Source organism: Penaeus vannamei, chromosome 34 (assembly GCF_042767895.1).
Source record: "Penaeus vannamei isolate JL-2024 chromosome 34, ASM4276789v1, whole genome shotgun sequence".
NCBI lineage: Eukaryota > Metazoa > Arthropoda > Malacostraca > Decapoda > Penaeidae > Penaeus > Penaeus vannamei.
In genome coordinates this window covers 6194870-6211256 of record NC_091582.1, presented here as the reverse complement: position 1 = coordinate 6211256, position 16387 = coordinate 6194870, and the positions used below count along the sequence as shown (strand labels likewise).

At 35.0% G+C, this 16387-nt stretch overlaps 3 protein-coding genes across 21 annotated transcripts in view; 2 read left to right on the top strand and 1 right to left on the bottom strand.

Moving 5' to 3' along the window:
• LOC113809654 (uncharacterized) overlaps positions 1-2109 on the top strand; it is a 258298-nt gene extending 256189 nt beyond the window's left edge. For all 18 annotated transcript variants that reach the window (XR_011398115.1, XR_011398114.1, XM_070113568.1 and 15 more), the window contains one exon: positions 165-2109. Coding sequence is in view for 16 of the 18 variants with exons in the window: in XM_070113568.1 (XP_069969669.1) it covers positions 165-285 (121 nt within the window). In the remaining 2 variants the exon portion in view is untranslated. The remainder of the gene's footprint in view (positions 1-164) is intronic.
• Positions 2110-6329: 4220 nt separating this feature from the next.
• Positions 6330-11820, bottom strand: Yip1d1 (Yip1 domain-containing 1). Its single transcript, XM_027358688.2, has 2 exons — positions 11681-11820; positions 6330-7868 (listed from the first exon to the last, which is right to left on the bottom strand). The coding sequence occupies exon 2, from the start codon at positions 7866-7868 to the stop codon at positions 7092-7094; it is 777 nt and encodes a 258-aa protein (XP_027214489.1). The 5' UTR covers positions 11681-11820; the 3' UTR covers positions 6330-7091.
• Positions 11821-12403: 583 nt separating this feature from the next.
• CstF64 (cleavage stimulation factor subunit 2 CstF64) overlaps positions 12404-16387 on the top strand; it is a 26421-nt gene continuing 22437 nt past the window's right edge. Inside the window, exons 1-2 of one of the 2 annotated variants that reach the window (XM_027358792.2) lie at positions 12404-12582; positions 16336-16387. The exon at positions 16336-16387 is cut by the window's right edge and continues 27 nt beyond it. In XM_027358792.2, coding sequence (XP_027214593.1) covers positions 12534-12582; positions 16336-16387 — 101 coding nt within the window. In that variant the 5' untranslated portion in view covers positions 12404-12533. The remainder of the gene's footprint in view (positions 12583-16335) is intronic. The other variant, XM_027358867.2, reaches the window with a different exon arrangement.

Genomic DNA, 16387 nt, shown 5'->3' with positions numbered 1-16387 from the left:
GATTGTGTGTGTGTGTGTGTGTGTGTGTGTGTGTGTGTGTGTGTGTGTGTGTGTGTGTGTGTGTGTGTGAGAAAGAGAGAGAGAGAGAAAGAGAGGAGGGAAGAGGGAGGAGAAAATTAAATTTTCAATTATAAATTTAGTAATAAAATTTCTTGTTGTTGCAGTGAGAAAGCTGGTGTGATGGCACTCCTTGATGTAGAGGACATGGTCATGATGAAGAAACCAGACTGGAAGTGTGTCTTCACCTATGTACAGAGTCTTTACAAGAGACTCAAGGACGAGTGAGAAGAGACAGCCAGAGCTTGTGTATTACTCTTTCTAACTTTCATTTTCTCAAAGGTGTAATTTGAGAAAATGTACCCTGTGAACTTTATTTTTAAAGTCTAAGACTTCTGGTTGATTTCCACTCGTGTCTTGTCCACTGCGACAAGTGGACGCAACAGATGACTGTGTCACCTTCATCTTGGGAGTGTCTGCAGCCCGTGTCGTGTGTCTGTCGTCTAATACCATCATCATTTGTTCTTCATTGTCTCCTAGATCTGATACAGAAAATGCCATGTAGTTTTTTTGTTTTTGTTTTTGTTTTTAGTAAGACCTAGTATTTATTTATTTATTGTCCATATTCTTCTGGGACCAAATTCATGAACAATCATCCAGTGGAGTGTGTTCAACGTGATCGAAAGAAGTTGAAAAATATTCAAATTGTGTTAGCAAAAGATTCCTTAAAAGTGTATAAAAATTTGGAAATCTCAAAGAGCATTCAAGGCCATATCAGAGTTCCATGTGTGCTGACAGAATGTTGAAAAGTGCTGAGGGGAAATTCATCAGTTTTGATGTCTGAAAAATAAATTAAATACTTTTGTAAATTCCTACATATATATATGAAAAATATATATATATCTTGTGTTGAAGACAAAAAAATAAAAAGCAAAAAAAAATATTCAGAAATTGCTGAATATCCCTTTTGGAGCATGGGATGTTTATATTACTATGTGTAAACTCGTTCCAAGACTTTTTTCTTCATTATTGTAATTGAATTTGTGGTAAGAGGTCTCACGTTCACATACTCTACGAGTAGTGAATGTTGTGCTGTGACGTATGTCTAACATGTGCTAAACTTTGTTCTCATAAAGAGCTCAATATATTTGTCTGCAAAGGTATATAATTTAGTTTAGCCTCATTGAATATGAATAACCATTATTAGGGTTAGGGTGATGCTTTTTATATCAAGCTATTCTGTTCTACAAATTTCAGTTTTATTTCAAAGGTCATATGTTGCTACTATGATTTAGATACGTAGATTTTCTAGTATATACTCACTGTGCTTTATATTTTCACAGTCTATTAGATAATTTTTGCGTTATTAACATCATTACATAAGTTATTACAAAATTTGTTGGTAATATTATATTTGTTTATTTAATACCTGCAAAAAAGAAAAATAAGCATAAAATATTTAATGTTTATTTAAAGAGTCAAACATTTATCAAGTTAAATGTTTTTCAGCTCTTTCTTTTCATATGTTAGAATATTAGTTGATAATATATTATTATTTTTTTTTTTTACCTTTCGCAGCTAAATCTAGTAATTTTGTGCTGTGATACTATTGTGACATAATCTGGTGCCAAGCAGTGACTTATAGATAAGATTATCGGTATAGTATATATTAAGTGACTTAAATGTTTAAAAGATAAGACATTAAGGGGACAAAGTAATAGAGAAATACTGCTTTGCGAATGGAATTTACCCCCAAGGTTCCTCTGTTAGGGTAGTGCTTGATTTTTTTTTTTTTTTCTTCATTTTCTTTCTCTCTCTTTTGTACAGAATTCTTTAGCCTTTTTGGCACTACTTCCTTTAGTTTTATGTGGGATACTCTGTGTATGTAACATGTTTTATAAAGTATTTCTAACCCGTTTCATATTTTAATGAAAGATATAGGATTATGGCTTCACAATATACCACAATAATCTCTTATATAGCTAAGAAGGATCTTCAGTATGTATGTTAATGTCATATTTGTGTGCTTAATTACAAACATTACTATGCGCTATTTCCAAGCTTATGGAGCCTTATTGCTGAAAAGTTCTAGTAGAATAAATGTGAATATGATTTTGCAGTTTCATTTTAATATCCTATCCAATGAGAGGGAGAGAGAGAGAGAGAGAGATAAAGGGAGAGTGAGAGACAGAGAGAGTGTGTGTGTGTGTATGTGAATATGTGTGTGTGTGTGTGTGAATGTGTGTGTGTGTGTGTGTGAATATGTGTGTGTGTGTGTGTGTATGTGTTTGTGTGTGTGAATATGTGTGTGTGTGTGTGAATATGTGTGTGTGTGTGTGAATATATGTGTGTGTGTGAGTATGTGTGTATGTGTGTGTGTGAATATGTGTGTGTGTGTGTGTCTGTGAATGTGTGTGTGTGTGGGTGTGAATATGTGTGTGTGTGTGTGTAAATATGTGTGTGTAAATATGTGTGTGTGTGAATATGGGTGTGTGTGAATATGGGTGTGTGTGAATATGGGTGTGTGTGAATGTGTGTGTGTGTGTGTGAATATGGGTGTGTGTGTGTGTGAATATGGGTGTGTGTGTGTGTGAGTATGTGTGTATGTGTTTGTGTGAATATGTGTGTGTGGGTGTGTGTGTGTGTGTGTGTGTGTGTGAATGTGTGTGTGTGTGTGGGTGTGAATATGTGTGTGGGTGTGTGTGAATATGTGTGTGTGTGTGTGAATATGTGTGTGTGTGTGTGTAAATATGCGTGTGTGTGTGTGAATATGTGTGTGTGTGTGTGAATATGTGTGTGTGTGTGAATATGCGTGTGTGTGTGTGAATATGTGTGTGTGTGTGAAAATGTGTGTGTGTGTGTGTGTGAATATGTGTGTGTGTGTGAAAATGTGTGTGTGTGTGTGTGTGAATATGTGTGTGTGTGTGTGAGTATGTGTGTATGTGTGTGCATGAATATGTGTGTGTGTGTGAATATGTGTGTGTGTGTTAATATGTGTGTTTGTGTGTGTGAATATGTGTGTGTGTGTGAATATGTATGTGTGTGTGAATATTTATGTGTGTAAATATGTATGTGTGTGTGTGTGTGTGTGAATATGTGTGTGTGTGTGCGTGTGAGTATGTGTGTGTGTGTGTGTGTGAATATGTGTGTGTGTGTAAATATGTGTGTGTGTGAATATGTGTGTGTGTGTGTGTGAATGTGTGTGTGTGTGAATATGTATGTGTGTGTGAATATGTATGTGTGTGAATATGTATGTGTGTGAATATGTATGTGTGTGTGAATATGTATGTGTGTGTGAATATGTATGTGTGTGTGAATATGTATGTGTGTGTGAATATGTGTGTGTGTGTGAATATGTATGTGTGTGTGAATATGTATGTGTGTGAATATTTTTGTGTGTGAATATGTATGTGTGTGTGTGTGTGTGTGTGTGTGTGTGTGTGTGTGTGTGTGTGTGTGTGTGTGTGTGAGTTGTGTGTGTGAATGTGTGTGTGTGTGTGTGTGTGTGAGAGAGAGAGAGAGAGAGAGAGAGAGAGAGAGAGAGAGAGAGAGAGAGAGAGAGAGAGAGAGAGAGAGAGAGAGAGAGAGAGAGAAAGAAAGAAAGTGTGTGTGTGTGTGGGTGGGTGGGTGGAGGGGTGCATGAGTGTGTGACAGATAAAGTGTGTATGTATGAGAGACGGAAAGAGAGAGAGAGAGAGAGAGAGACAGAGTGAGTGAGTGAGAGTGTGTTTATATATATTTATGTCTATGTATATGCATGGGAGTGAGACGTTAAGACAAAGAGTATGAGTGAATGTAATCATCTCAAGTGTCTTTTTCAATAAATGTAAAATAGTCAACACATAATTATTCTTCAGATTTATCAAATTTAGTATGGACAATGAATTACATATGTGATTAATTCTGATATGTTTATCACTTTTCCTATCAATTATTTTTGGTATCTCATATCTACTACCTTTAAGGTATTCTATCTAAGGTTTTGATTGTAAACAAACAAACATACATAAGGGTCTATATTTGCCCCTTAGCATGAAATTCTTCTGTACAAATTGAAGGCTAGGGAGCAATATGATTTCTCTAGTATCAAGTAACAACTTTGAATAGTGTCACCAAAGAAAGAGATGAAAGAGAAAAAATATATGTACAAATATACAGATTATATATATAAATATATGTATATATGTATATATATATATATATATATATATATATATATATATATATATATATATATATATATATATATATATATATATAAACTATAAAAACAGGTTAATAAATTTAAAACTTCAAGAACACAGATATTTCAGGACTTGAATTTTATCAAGTAATTAAGAAACCTGAAATTAACAAAATTGTAAGCCTATAATTTACAGAGACTCAGAGATATGTAATCACTAATAAACATAGATATCTAGTCTCACTCTTTTTCAATCTCATCTTTCTTACCATTTTGCAACAGCTGATCAAACCTCTCTGAAACACTGAGCGATCTCCGTCTTAATTTCAAGCTTTGGGGTCTGGATTTGAAGTGAGGATCCTGGTTGCTATAATGATAATTGATGCTTTCTTCTTCCGGACTTTTATTACAAGGGCCTTTGTTGGAATTTTGTATTTCATTATCAGTCAAAGCAAAGTCCACACTCCCTTCACTTCTGCCATGTTTTTCATCATTTAACTTGTAATCATCTTGAAGTGATCCAGTTTCCTTTGCTATTTCATCTTTGTTCTCCCCTCTTTCCTCCCAGAACTTCTGTGGAATCAGACTTGTTACACGGAGTCCTGGCGTAAGGTGGCGTCTCCTCTTCATAAAAGGACCTCTTTTTTGACCTTCCCATTTGACCTTATCTTGGGTCAATTCTCCAGTTGCATTAACGTTCTGTTTTTCACTATCTGATGATAATCTAGGCGTTGAAGAGAAGTCTGAGTTTGACTGCATACAGGTGTAATGAGGCTTGTTAAGTTTTAATGACATTTTCTTGGAATTAATGAGCACCTGAACACCAGGTGTGAAGATTGCACTCTTCCTGGAAAACATCTGAAAAAGAGAAACATTTTATCTACTTACAGGATTACAGTATTGTAGGTAAATAGACAAAAATTACCTATTAACTCTATTACCTATCAGAGCCTATACATTTGAAATTCAATTTGATAAAAAAGGACATAAGCTTGGTAAACCATCAAAAAAAGAAAAAAAGAGAAAAAAAAAACTTTTGCATTATTCTTTTATCAATTCATAAACCAAAGTCCTCAATAAGCATCTTGGTTTTGTTCCTACTGACAAAATCCAGATCAATCAAATATTCTTAAGTTTTCAACTGATGGAATGCATATAATGTAAAATTCTTCTTTACACATCATTCTTACAACTCTTATGATTCAGAAGCTGTTTACAAATATCTGTGTAGAAACATAGAAAAAGAATATCTTGTAAGTCCACATCACCATTACCCATGTTGCTATCAATTTCATCGCATTTTTATTGTCACCATCATTATCATTATTATTGATCATCATCATTATCATTTAATCATAATGATAATGATTATAATCATGATTACAATAATATTGATCATTATCATTATTTAATATCACTATTGTTATTATCATTATTATTATTATTGTTACTGTCATTATTATCATTATTATCCATAACATAATTTTATCAATAAATAAATATGAAGACAGTGATCATAGAAAGGGTAAAAATTGGGAATTACAACAGAATTTCTTTTTTCCTTTACCAGAAACTCCTTATTTTCTACAAGTTCTGTTATCATAAAAAGTTTAATTCTTTTCAATATTTCCTAATTTTGTATGCATTTTTTATCGTCACATCGGACAAAAAAAAAGGCAAACTCATAAACAGCACAGTAAAAATTTCAGTAACCATTATGAAAACTAGATCACTAACAACAAAAGAGTAATGAACATACTCATAACCAGCATAGATGGCACAGCATTTAATGAACCATAAGTGACTACCAAACCCAGTGGACTCAGGTGCTTGAAATGGGCCATAGACATTTTCCCAAGTTCACTGAAGATTGTTTAATAGATAAAAATAAAAGGAAATAGGACCTATCTTCATTGCCTCATTTTTGTAGGTTTAGCATATAAGTGTAATTTAACATTTTACTTTTACTGCAATGATTAGACATTTGCTGAGATTACCACAACTTTTCACTGATTGCATGTTTGATGGACCAAAGAGCATTTTAAGTTATTGACATAAAGCATAGGTTGGAAAAGCATAGATATATACAGTTGAGTGTTTCTTCACCTTTTAATTCATTCATTAAAAATCAGGAATAAACAAACAACAATAAAGTCCTTTAACTTTATTATAAAGAATATATCTTCTTCTTGTATAATACCTAAATCCATGAAAAAGTTTAAGATTTCAATCTAACAAGCTAGGTCAGTAAAGATGACAACACTGAGTGATCTTGAACTGAGATAATTTTGACTAAGAAACAGTCTGCCAACAGATCCTCGATAAGCCAAACACAACTCAATAATACAACATGTCAAAATACATGACAAGGCTAACTACTGTCCCGTTGTTATGATGTGACCTTTCACTGTGCAATCCACTCAAGAATAATGAAAAGGAAGGAAAAAAAGTAACATGCCTACTAACAATTAAAACAGACTAGTTAACATTCATTGACATAATTTCATATAACACTAAAACACCTAGCAAAATTAAGGCTATTTCTGAATCACACAGATTAACACATGTGAAGCTTGTTGAAATAAGGAATGGAGAGAAGAAGCTCAACTATAAGATCAACAAATGAATGTTGTACATAAGCTTGCATTGTTCTTTTATGATTCAAATATATGGTTAACTAATCTCTGTTTTTTCCCTATGAAATAAATACATATATATTTGTATATAAAATGCGTGGATATACCACTATTACAAAATCTTTTTCCTGTAAAAAGCAGACACATGCACTTGCCATTATAACTTAATATCCAGTAAATTGCATAAACTTGCACACATGTTAGATAGTGAAAGCATTGTTTTCTTAAACAAAACCAATATTTTCTTTAGTAATAATTAACTTATACATATAAAACTAGAATATGGTAATGAGAGCAAACACAGCATAGAGAAGTGCACATGGATAAGCAACTAAAGGCTGTTGATGATCCATAGCCAAGCCTGTTACAAATAATTTAGAAGCTGAAACTGAGCACCAGAGGATGGCTGCACCTGTCAAAACCATGCCCACAGCACCTTGAAGAGATATGAGTACATTAACACCTGCCAATCCAACCATGGGCAACAGGCAATACCCGAGAATACTTACAACAACACCTAAATTTACACCTGACATTGACATCATGTTTAGGAGGCCATACATAGACACGCATCCTAACATGCCAATGCCATAAATATAACCAAACTGAGCTTTACCAGAGAGAAGAAGGAAACTACCAAAGGCTAAACAAAATGCTAAAGGGCCAGCCAAATCTGTGTCCTGCAGAATCATGGGGTTGGTGCGTCGCATTGGGTTCAAGACTGTGAGAGTTTTCTGCAATATGGATTCTGGGTTGATTCCTAACTCCTCGAGCAGGGGAGGCTCATCATCTATGGAGTCTCCTGTGACGGGGGCTTCAGGGTTGGGTCCTGGTGTCATGATGGAAGGTCCTGGGGTGAAGAAGGTAGGCTGCTGACCCCCTACATTATTGTAAGTAGAAGTAGGTGGAGGTCCTCCTTGGCCACCAGAGCTGCTATAATCGAAGCTTTGGAACTGCTGCTCCTGCCCAAAGTCTGGAGATCCCATGTCATAGGAAAAACTTGATTGGTCTCCCCAGCCATACTGCTGTTGCTGGTCCCAGCTGTATGACATCTGCAATGACCAAGTGCACTTTACTGACTCAGAATTTGAAATGTTAAAGAATCTTAAATATTTATAATGTCTCTAAAATTCTTAATCACAGCTTATCATAAAGATGGCAAAGTGCACTTATCAAGTGCACTTGCTCATACAGAGGGCAATAACAGTGAAATAAATAAATAATATAAATATTCATGGGACACTCAGGGACACTGTCTGGATGTTTAGGAGTTCACATGGGTCAACATGATTTGGGACTGGTTTCATATGACTATACTCATTGAGGAATTAATGAATATAAGGGTCTAACTTGGTTTCTTTCATGGGTAAATAAGGGGGTAACCTGAACTGCTTTTACCAGATTTTAGCCCATTTGCATTTGCATGCATCCTATGACACTTACCAGGATATCATCCATAGATATAGGCCTAAGATGGAATATGTCCAAAGCATGATTGAATATAAATAGGACAAACTATTCATAATGAAAAATATATGTATAAATTTAATTAAGGGAGTGTTTATGTATATCAACTATAGCTTCCATGTACATGTCTCATACTATGCATCATTTAAGACATGTTTTATCATAACAAGTAACACTAAAATTAGAACTCAGCATGACAATGAGAGCCACAATGCAGTCTGCCTTAACCATGAAATTGCTGTCTCATCCATGCCAACCCTGAGTTATAATGCACTCATTTGTAATCAAATGTGCTTATGATCATGAATTATATATCATGATGTGAGCAAAGGCAAAAGACATCCACTGGGGCAATGGATTCCCTATTGCCACAAAGTAAGCCGTCTGTAAGAATTTATACTCACTTAATTAGCCTTAATTGTTAATTCATGCATGTCTGGTACAGTATATAATGGAACAGCATGAATATTTGCTCATTATGTGAGAAAAAAAAATCTTAAAAAATAAATACCAGACGTCTGATTGCACCATAGCATATTTCATTGGAAAGTACAAATTCTATGCATTCCTCTTTTCTAATGTATTGTTAATATTATGTTCAAAAACATAAGTGCTGAAACATAATATAGCAATGTGATCAAATTTCAAAATGAGCCCAACCCAGCCTTTGCATCACAACAATTTAATTCTGTTTGCTTTGTTGGCCAGAACAATTGGTGGGGTCCAAATGAATTTAACCTTTTCTTTTTTCTTTTTTTTTAAGAAATAAGGGATTTCAATAAATAACTACTCAAAGCCACACATTTGAATATATTTTAACATACACTGCCTTAACTTTTAAGTAACAATGCAAAACTTGAAATCACCCCTATTCAAAGCAATCTCATACTTAGAAAGAAGGCTAAGCCATCCGTAAGGGTAAATAGGGACTATTATGAAGTAATATTGATTACTTTTCAAAATGCAAAGAGAATCATTCTAGTTTTCAAATGGTTCCTCTTCTTTAAGTGATTAGATAAGCTGATACAGGCTCACCTGATATGTTTTTTGTATTAACTAGAGCACAAATATCACTTAGAGCACAAAACAATATTCTTTAATATACAAATAACTAGTGAGGATACATTTACAATATTACAATCCACAAAAATCTTTTGGTATACACCATCCCCCTCTCTTTTCTCTATACACCTAAAAGGACAAAATATCATCCAAATTGTAAAATTTTCTTCATCTTTAACTTAATAATGTAGTCTACTGATAGTTTCCTAGGGGGAGGGGGACTATCAACCCCTGACTGCTGCCTTAGAATACAAAGAATCTTCCGTGATATTCACGGCAGAACGGCGCATAAGTCCGACATGCAGAGTAAAACATGAAGGAAATATAATGAACTGTACACCCAATACCCTGGAATACAAAGAATCTTCCTTGTATTTAAGACAAGATAGAGCTTGCTTTTCATTTCACAGGTTACTGTGCAGGGAGTTAAGGGCAACAGCCCCCCAGGGGGGTTTACAGGGGCCACAGCTCTGTTCATTAGATAACTTGCTATGCAAGTTATCTAATTACAAAGACTTCTGTGCATCCGGGATAATCCTATGCTCTATCTTGCTGTAAAAACATGGTGGATATAATGAGTTACCCCCTATATCATGGAAAGAGGTAGGGGAGCTGCTAGGGAGGTCGCAACGGCATACATAGCCCCCTCCATTAGACAATTCAGCGCCCTATTTTGTATGTCTTTCATATTTTAACCAGTAATTTCTGGCATAGTTTCAGTTTCCCACAGCTACAAGATACAAAGTAAAATTTATGTTTAAAGGATAGAACAACAGAATATAAGATACTTTTCATCTATGATATTTCATTCACAAGTTAATAATAAGAAAGTTGTGCAAAACTAAAAAACTTTGGTATACATTACAGGAAAATGTAATGACACTTATCATAGAGAAAGGGGAAAATTACATACACTGATATTTGAAATTATCCACAGGCAAAGAATAACATCAGAAATTAAGAAAATGGGTTGCGACAAATGTGGAGAGCAAGTCCAGGGTGATCAGGTAGGCGTTCAAGGGTGGAGCCTCCAACAGCAAAATACAGCAATGGGGTGGGGGTTGAGGTCAGAGCCCAGGGGTAGGAAGATCTTTGGTTCAATTGATGATGTTTGTATATTTCCTTGGAGTGGCTAGAGTAATAGGGACTTAGTCTCAGAAGACTGAGGTCACTTCATAAACAGTTACCAATACTTTCATTTCCATCATTGCAATGGAAAACAACAGATTCACACATATTACAATGTGAACAATTGAAAGAAGGAATAATAATTGCAAGGCTGTGTGAAGCCAAAAAATTACCCAACTTCCAAATACCAAGTGCTAAATTTGTGTTGATATTGGGGGGTCCATTGCATAATTCCTGAGAAGATTCCAATCGTACTGGTATAATTAAGCTCAGACCCGCATTAGCCTTCTGAACACATACCCAGAAGAAAATCATAATCTACCGAAGTTAAGTTTCTAACTCAATTTTGCTACTCCCAAACCAATTCCCCCTAAACCCCACCTCGCTACATAGCATACCCCTTAAAATCTTTATAAATCAAAGAGCGATATTAACCACAGGGGAAATTAACAGATATTCACAAGATACAAAAAAGCACAGTTACCAATTTACTATCAATAATCTACAAAAAAAAAAAATAAATAAAAAATAAAAAAAATTCCACAACTGGAATTTTATTTGGTTGCTGGTCAACGGTTAATGGTTAGACCAAAAAAATGCGCTAGACATCTATGGCTAAAGAAATATATAAGAAATCTATATTCTGCTCTAGCCTACTGTTGCCACTTTGCCAAATAGTGAAAAAATGTGCGGAAAAATACGTCACTATCCAATCAGGAATTTAATACACCTGCGTGTCCAATAACTTCACTATCTTAGAGTTTTGACAGAAGTTAATAGAAGATAAGGTTCTTAGACTTATTTACTCTACTGCTTGCATATACCATTTTCCATTCAAAAGAAAGCAAAACAAAACTGGACAAATACTGTCAAATGATAAGGTAATTAGATGAGTGAACTAAAGATTTATGTAATATGCATAATTCGGTTCTCTTACATGAAATTTGTTTCTTAATCTCTACTCTTCTTGTATTCATAACATATCAGACACTCATTGGGAACAACAAAATAAATAAATACATTTAATTGGACTTACTACACTACAAAGGCCTGAAAAATTCTCATATTCACTTTCCATAAGAGATTACAGACCGAACACGCCCATTACAAAATCAACTAAAAACACACTTTCGGCGGCCCTTCTTCTAAAACTAGAGCTGCTAAGGTATCCAAATTAGAAAACAGAAGTCACAAGATGCTATATTACCTTGGCTTAAAAAAAACACAGGTCTCCACCTTCCTCGGACTTGGATCTGCCAACTTGTCTGTTTTGGTGAAGGTCATACACCTTTTGACTGCTCTTTTGTTACTCATTTTATATGGATATATTTCGTCGTCTTAGTGCTCTTTTGAATTTGAGTTATTTTATTTGATGGATCTTGGTATCAGGAGTTGAGTTTAATTTGTAGAAAATATAAAAAAAATATATACTTTTTTCTTATTGATGTATACCCTGAAATGGAAATTGTCAAAGACTCCCCCACATTACTTAGGATTTAATTATCATCAAATTTTATCCTTTCGCGAAAATGACAGTTTAATAATGATATTTTTCATTTTTGTTAGGAGTAGAAACTTTCAACTGAATGAACAAAAAAAAAAAGATTTTTGAAATATATGATAGGATAACGAGATACTTCATGGTCATTTCTTCAGTAAATAACTTCTTCACAGCGTAATGTATTTTCATTTATCCCATTTATATGTGTTTGGAGAAATTATGAACGCCAACGATAAAAGTTAATATAAAAATTATATTTCCAAAAGATAATACTTCATTCAGATACAATAAAAGTTTACCATCATATCACTGCATAATGTCCAGTATTCCATCATTTATTAGAAATATTTATATAAATCCAACATACTAAAAATTAGATGTAAATTATCTATCTTATACCAATGAACATCTCCCTGAAGGAATAATACAGACAGGGAAATCGTCTTTGAGCGTATGTGAAGCAACTGAAAGTCCCGGTTGTTGTTATGTTTTGAGAGAGCGAAGGAGAGCTCTCCGACTTTCGTATTTCTGTCAGCCCAGAGAAGGATTCGCCGTCAAAATGAGTGAGACGAGTGCTGTGGTGGAGAAATCTCTGCGTTCCGTGTTTGGTACGTCCAGTTGAGTTGAGTTTGAGGGATACTATATCAGCACTGTAAGAGTATTGGTGATGAGGACTGACGTGTTTGTTTATGTTATGGTATGTTTGACAACTGTTATTACAAGAACTTCACATTTTGCGGACTTTTATGAGAATAGATTTAATTAAAAGTGGTATTATTTTTTACACGACAGCAGTGATCCACACGGCAAACCGTATATGAAATCAGTAGATCACTGAGTCCAAATACATCTTTGTATCAAGTTTTAACATTTGGGAAATTCTGTACAAAATGTGCTCCTCACTAGAACCAATGAATTTGATATTGATGATGCCCGCTGTTAGCCTTGCATTCATGAACCAAAATCACATTCCTAGCAAACTGTTCTTGGGTTATATGTACGACAAGCTATGGTTTGCACTATTTGTCCTACTGAAAATATCCAGACATAGCTGTTGTAACAGAATGAAAAATCTTGAAAGTTTTACTAGAATTGGAAGTAGTTATAACTGATGAAATCAATTTTGTTTTGAGTTAACTTTCCAGTTTGCTTTGAATCATGTACTAACGTATTTGCAGTGAACTAATTCAAATGAAACAAGACATGCAAAAAAAAATTGAACAGTGTGTGTAAATCTATTCAGATATGAATTTCATGTGGTAAAATTGAGTATTAGCTGTTTAAGAATTTAGTTACTTACTAAAATAGATAGTTAAGATAAACTATTTCTCACAGTTAACAGGATAGAAGTTAATGGTGTTTATAGATTCAGCATAAGTCTGTACAGTGATGATAAAACTAACTCTTCAACAGTACAGTTAGATTTTCTAACATTTTATGATCATACAGTTGAATAGAAGGTGATTAGTTACAGTATGGATGCACTTGCTAGAGACTCAGACCTTAACCCCATGTCTAAAAATTTATTCATCAATCCAAGTTGCTGTGACTGGGCGTGCCAAAGGGGAGCGTTGATGCCACCCCTGTTTTCTGCAGGAAATCCAATTATTTCATTGATTTTCAGTTTTGTTTCTTGTACGAATGAATTGTTCGGGAGATTGAGTACCATTTCTCCATCAAAGATCTTGATTTGATAGTCCCGTTAGTAGGGGAGGGCATGAAGTATATCAGGGAAATTATGGGGTAAAACAGCCTTAAATAAGAAGAATAAAGTTTTAAAAGTGCATAAAACTAGCACAAAAAAACGCTTAAAAGCGCCCAATGAAACTACGGATGTAACCGCCATCTTTGAAATTCTATGGGCTGACGCGCCAGAATTAAAAAACTCTATGGGAACCCAACCCACCTTTTAGCAAATCTCTATGGGGAAATCATTGCCTGAGGGGAGGGTTGATAGGGGGGGGCTCTGCCCTCCCAACACACCCTGCGACACATTCTCTTCACTTCGGTCTGTACAGCAAGATAGAGTTGTATTCACACCGTAAAATGATAAGCCAAATACCTTTATATCTGCAACCGTCATACTTTCGGATGGTTACTGAAATCTATTTTATCTTCTTTGTCACTGTATAGTCTTAAGAATAACCCAGAATGAACACAATACTGGAAACACAACATTTCTTAGCAGCATTACACCTTGAAATGAGCGGGCCAGCAGCTGTCAAGCTGGCGGCATGCAAAAGGAAGTGTGAAATGCACAATGCACACAATTCTAAATGAGGCTATAGATCAATCGTAAAACATGTAAATGAAGTATAATAACACTAATAAAAGACTTTAAGAGCATGAATGTGTAACATTATACTCTGATAAGTAGCCAGATATTGTTTTGACATGCACATAGTAACCTTGAGAAGTTCATGGGTCAGTTTTGTGTTATTCTTCGCAAGGTAAACAAGCTGATAGACCTAGAATTTGAAAGGCGAGCGCGCGTTATATTTTTGCTCATTTAGTGGTAAATATGAAGCCGCTGCAGCTTAAATTATGTTCTATCCCACTCTATTTTGTCCTCTCTATAAGATGGCATTTTCCCTCTATCTACGCGTGTCAGTATCTTCAGCCTATATCCCATTTGCGACTACAAATTCTTGTGCTGGCCTCTGCAACTATTTGTGCTCTGCAAGATTATCATCTTCAATTTGCCCTAGCTTAGTGCACCTATACCATGAAGATTAACTGTGATCTGAAAGTTATAACACTGAAGGCATATTTTTTAACAGAAAGGAGGAAAATCAAAAGTAAACTTAAATTCCTCCAAATCACTCCTGCCCTACTTTTATGCCACATACCATCCTCTTTCACCACTTGCAAGCATTCATAATATTGAAGCTGTTATATGCCAAAATGGTGATTGCACCTCAGTCTATTCTCACTTGTGCCAGGACTTGGAAATGTTTAAAATGTATCTAGGTGATCCCAACATGATTTATAACAAGATGCAAGGTCAGCTGAGTGGAATGGATGGGGGAGAAAGGTTATTCCTTACTTCTCTAGTTACTGCAAGGTGAGGTAAGTTATATGGAATGCAGCATTGTCTTGGTGCAATAGATAGATGCAGGTGTGTGCAGTCTTGGCCCATTGTTCCATAACTTAGATAGACCTGGTGTACGAGTACTTGGATGTGAAAATGGAATTGAAGATGGTAAAGAGGTATTTCTGATTGAAATCCTGCCTTCAGAATACAAGGATAGGGCTTGTCATTGCTTAACCACTCTATTTTGGACTGTTTGTCCTGGATGGCAAAAAAGTATAACCAACATTTGTCATCAGTAGTAGTATCAGAGAATCATTTTAGTCCATGCAACTCATATTCAGTTAGCCAGAGGCATTACACCATCAACCATTTCTTGTTTCAGTAAATATGGAATCACAGGCCTAACTTTTCATGCATAGTGTCATATACACTGCCATGGCGGACACAAAAGCTCTAATGATAAGAACAAAGAGTTACAGTTACATCTTCCGCAATGATGGAGCACATCATCACAGTCTCCAGTGATGGAGTAAAGTCCAGGTGCAACCATTCCCTTCAAACCTCTATTGCCTTCTTGACCAGAGTGTAAACATAGAGCTAACAGCCATCCTGTGAGAAATTTGTTATTTTTGGATGGTGATTAACTCCATGGGCTTTTGCATTATTTCCTTTGGTAAATAAGTATGGAATGTAACAGTAGTGAGCCATTACTGAATGAGTGCCAACTCCTGCCCACTGTGACTGGTGGCATAGGGTGAAAATTGAATGTTGTGAAAATATTTTGGAATTACACAGATAACAAAATGTTATTTATTGTTATTCTTACTGCACAATTATGATTTACCTAGAGATATAATATTGGGTTTGTTCAAGGAAAAGATCTATTACCATCTTGATACAGTATAGCAAATGAAAAGCATATACCTAGGAAAATGGGGGGGAAGGAACTATACCAAAAAGGAAAAAAAATATTGCAAAAGGGAGATGAGGAGTCTTGACACCCCACATCAGTGGTTAAAGGGACCATGCTAACAAGACACACACCTGTGAGAGTTGCTGCTCAAGTAAGCCTGATATCTGGATTTTGGGCCACGTACAGCAGTGGGCCACCAAGATATGATGAGTTAATCCTAATAGTTTGAAAGGCATAAGATATAATACAAATTTGAGATACTTTCATTAACCTCTAATGTAGTCATATATTGTATCCATGTTTAGATGAAGTTTGAAAATGATTTTGAGTGTGTGGACATAATGATACAAATAAGTATATATTTTTGTAGAAAACATTTCCATTATCATTACCAGTTCCATCTTTATCTTTCAGTCGGAAACATTCCATATGAAGCTACAGAGGAGAAACTTCGTGATATATTTAG

Coding starts and splice junctions, on each gene's coding strand:
- Yip1d1 (XM_027358688.2), bottom strand. CDS start 7,868: ATGTCATACAGCTGGGACCAGCAACAGCAGTATGGCTGGGGAGACCAA.